General features: G+C 46.5%; 1 protein-coding gene across 1 annotated transcript; it reads left to right on the forward strand.

Moving 5' to 3' along the window:
• The first annotated feature begins 753 nt into the window (after positions 1-753).
• LOC129720021 (uncharacterized) lies at positions 754-3,088 on the forward strand. The gene is made up of 2 exons (XM_055671430.1): positions 754-874; positions 2,127-3,088. Exons 1-2 carry the CDS (start codon positions 754-756, stop codon positions 3,086-3,088), a joined length of 1,083 nt encoding a protein of 360 aa, XP_055527405.1.
• Positions 3,089-3,742: the final 654 nt, after the last annotated feature.

Consider the following 3,742-nt stretch of genomic DNA (forward strand, 5'->3'; position numbering starts at 1 on the left):
CTTCGGACCCTCAAGAGCTATCGGACAACTGGTCCTTCGAACCGGATGATGGAACCCAATTACCCAATCCAAGAGACATCAGTCATCGCTATAGGAAGTTAAACCTAACTACGGATTGCCCAGCAGGAGACGCCATCTTTCTAATTGGCGTCGGTTTATTCACTAGAGGAAGCCCCACGGAACTATTTATACAAGGCCCAATTCCTCAGTAAAAATCGGTGAGTGCGATTCCAATAACCTACAATCCAAATCCCAGTGCTCGCGGTCTTTCGTTTTGTGGACACCCAGATTTTAGCGACTCGATTTTGGCATTAATTCATCGCTGTGCTACACTTACTTACCTGGAGTAAACGAGCTGCAATTGGAAATAAATTGATACCTGAGTGGATACCCGCGTTCCCAGTCGTGTACAATCAATATCAGCTGATCGACATCTGACCATCGGTTGAGTTAGAGTTTGTTCGAGGAGCATCTTTAATGTAAAACAAAGGCTCATATTCAAGAGCCATCAGGTAATTGGCTCTCCAAATACTTTAACCCCCCCAAACTTTGCTACTTTGGTCTCATTTTTGAGGAACACACTATGACTGCTGCTAAACACAAATCACCGCAGCTGAAATCACTGCAAATGAAGCTACGCGGACTGCAGACGTCTTTCGGCAATATGTATCGATTTATGGAACAGCACCGGGATGATACGAAATTGGCGGAGGTCGACGTCAGTCGTAGCAGCTAGATCGAATGTGGGACAAAATGAACGAGGCAATTAAGGACGTTGAGTCCCACGAAGAATCGATTGCCGATACGGACAGTTTCGTGAAGGATCGCATCGACTTTAAAAATTGGTTCTACGAGCTAAAAACATTTCTCATTGGTAAGCAAAAGAAAGATTGTGATCAAACCATATTAAATCAGACTACTCGCTCTCTCGATAATCCCCCCACGTCCACCCCTCATGAGCGGTTGCCCCAACTTACCCTTCCAAAATTCAGTGGCAAAATAGACGAATGGCTTACGTTTCGTGATCTCTTTATGTCACTAATTCATTGGCAGACTGATCTTCCTGAGATAGGAAAGTTCCACTACTTGCGTAGCCAGCTAGAAGGGGAAGCGCTATCGGTTATAGATTCTCTCCCTCTCATTAAGGCAAATTATACCGTCGCGTGGGAATTACTAACGAAGCGATATTCAAATACGAAGGTTCTCCGCAAACGACAGGTTCAAGCTCTCTATGAGTTACCAACGGTTAGGAGAGAATCGGCTAGTGAGTTACATACCCTTCTGGATACTTTCGAAAAAACTATTAAGTCACTTGATCAAGTCACCCCTCAACAGACTGATTATTAGGATATGCTATTGGTTCATCTTCTATGTTCGCGCTTGGATCATGGCACGCGTAGAGAATGGGAAGAATTTTCTTCGTCTAAGGATTCGGATACGGTTAAGGAGCTGCTTGAGTTCTTGCAACGTAGAGTCAGAATTCTGGATTCATTGCCTATCAAGTCCAATGAACATAAGGTAGAATATATACAGCCTAAACATCCAAAGGGACCAACCTCGGTTAAGGCATACAGTGCATCGATTCAACAGTCATCGGGTAGCAGTAAATGTGTTTGCTGCTCGGACAATCACCCTCTCTATCAATGCCCATCGTTCCAAAAAATGATCGTTTCCGACCGAGATGCACTACTTAGAAATCGTTCCCTGTGTCGAAATTGCTTTCGCCGTGGCCATCATTGGCGACTACTAGCAGGGTAGCCTGCAACGCAGCGGCTGGTTCATCGACGGGTGTATTTTTGCTCACTGCGATTGTCACTCTGGAAGATGATCGAGGTGAACAGGTTCATGCCAGAGCATTGTTGGACAGTGCTGTGGAATGCAATTTGATCAGCAATAGAGTGCGGAAACTACTTACGGTTAAGGAACACCGATGCATGGTTGAAGTCGTTGGTATCCAAGGTTTGGCTACCAGGGCCCAGGGCAAAATAACTGTGAAAGTACATTCGAGATTACGGGTTACTCTCAGCCGATGGATATGTACATTCTCCCGAAAATCGCTGCTCAAATGACTTAATCATCGGTCGATATAAACAAATGGAAACTACCAAGCGGGATCGAACTGGCAGATCCAACATTTTTCAAAGGTGGCTCAGTTGACTTGGTGTTGGGAGCTGAAGCCTTTTTCGACTTTTTCATAACTGGTCGTAAAATCCGATTAGGGGATACCTTACCTTCATTGGTGGATTCGGTGTTTGGCTGGGTTGTTACGGGCAAATGTTTGGTGGATAGTCCTATTAAGTCTGTAACTTGCGACATCGCAATCAGTAATAAGCTAGATACTTTACTGGAAAGGTTTTGGGAAACTGAGGACATCGGTCAAGATCACAATCACTCTCCCGAGGAAGCTAGGTGCATGGAATATTTTACACAAACTATACACGATCGATACACGGTGTCCTATCCGAGGAATAGTGAGGTGCTATCCCAGCTTGGTGATTCAAAAGCTATAGCAGAGCGGAGATTCATGCAGTTGGAGAGACGTTTAGAACGAGATCAAAATCTGCAAGAGCAATGTGCAGCCTTCATGAGCGAATATGAATCCATGGGCCACATGCATTTGATACCCGATGAACACAATGCGAACGTTAAGCGATGCTACCTCCCACGTCACCCAGTGGTGAAGGAAGACAGCACAACTACTAAGGTGCGGGTGGTGTTTGACGCCTCCGCAAAAACATCTACCAATATTTCTTTGAACGACAGTTTGCTGGTAGGCCCTGTTATTCAGGAAGATTTGCGCTCAATTATACTTCAGAGTCGTACACGTCAGATTATGGTGGTCGCCGACATCGAAAAGATGTTTCGGCAAATCGAAATTCGCCCCGAGGAACGGCGGCTTCAGCGCATTTTGTGGCGTCCCTCACCTAACGTTCCAATTTCTAAATACGAACTAGCGACTGTTACGTATGGCACGAAGCCGGCACCATTTTTGGCAACCAGGGTACCTATGCAGTTGGCTCAGATGAGCAGCATCGATTCCCACTGGCCTCGAAATCAGTTAAGGAAGATTGTTATATGGACGATGTGATAACAGGTGCGAACGATACAGATACAGCTAAAAAGCTGCGAGTGCAGTTGCAGGAGATGTTACGCCGAGGTGGATTTTGGTTGCGGAAATTTGCTTCTAATTGTGAGACCGTGCTCGAAGGTCTACCGGTAGAGGACCTCGTTATACAGGTTGACGATGGAATTAATCTAGACCCTGATCCCCTTTTAACCAAAATGTTTGCTTACAAAATCGACGAAGAGGCGAAGGTAGTGGATGGGGCGGACGGGTTAGTAAACCCGTTTGCCAGGCCGGGCACCGCCCGGTCTCCACCGAGACTGGCCGAGGCCGGTAAAGGTGGCGCACAGGTTGGTGCACCTTTTGCGACACCGACAGGGGAATTCCGAGTTGGGGCAAAGGTGGGCACGCCTAAGCCAGCACCAACCGGAACGGCGAAGACTGGTGGTAAGGTGGAAACACCTAAAACCGCAAAGGAGCGGGAACAGATATCTGGGGCTATGCTACTCTCTGCGGTAAAAAGCCACATGAACAAGTTCCCAAGCGTGGAAGCGGTGTCCGTACAACTTGATGAAATACTCAAGTTCACGGACGAACGTAGCAACATTTCAAAAGACCTGAAACAATGTCTTCTGTTGTTACGTATGAACGTTTGCAGCGCGAAGTCCGAGCTTTCGC

The sequence above is a fragment of the Wyeomyia smithii genome, chromosome 2, assembly GCF_029784165.1.
Source record: "Wyeomyia smithii strain HCP4-BCI-WySm-NY-G18 chromosome 2, ASM2978416v1, whole genome shotgun sequence".
NCBI lineage: Eukaryota > Metazoa > Arthropoda > Insecta > Diptera > Culicidae > Wyeomyia > Wyeomyia smithii.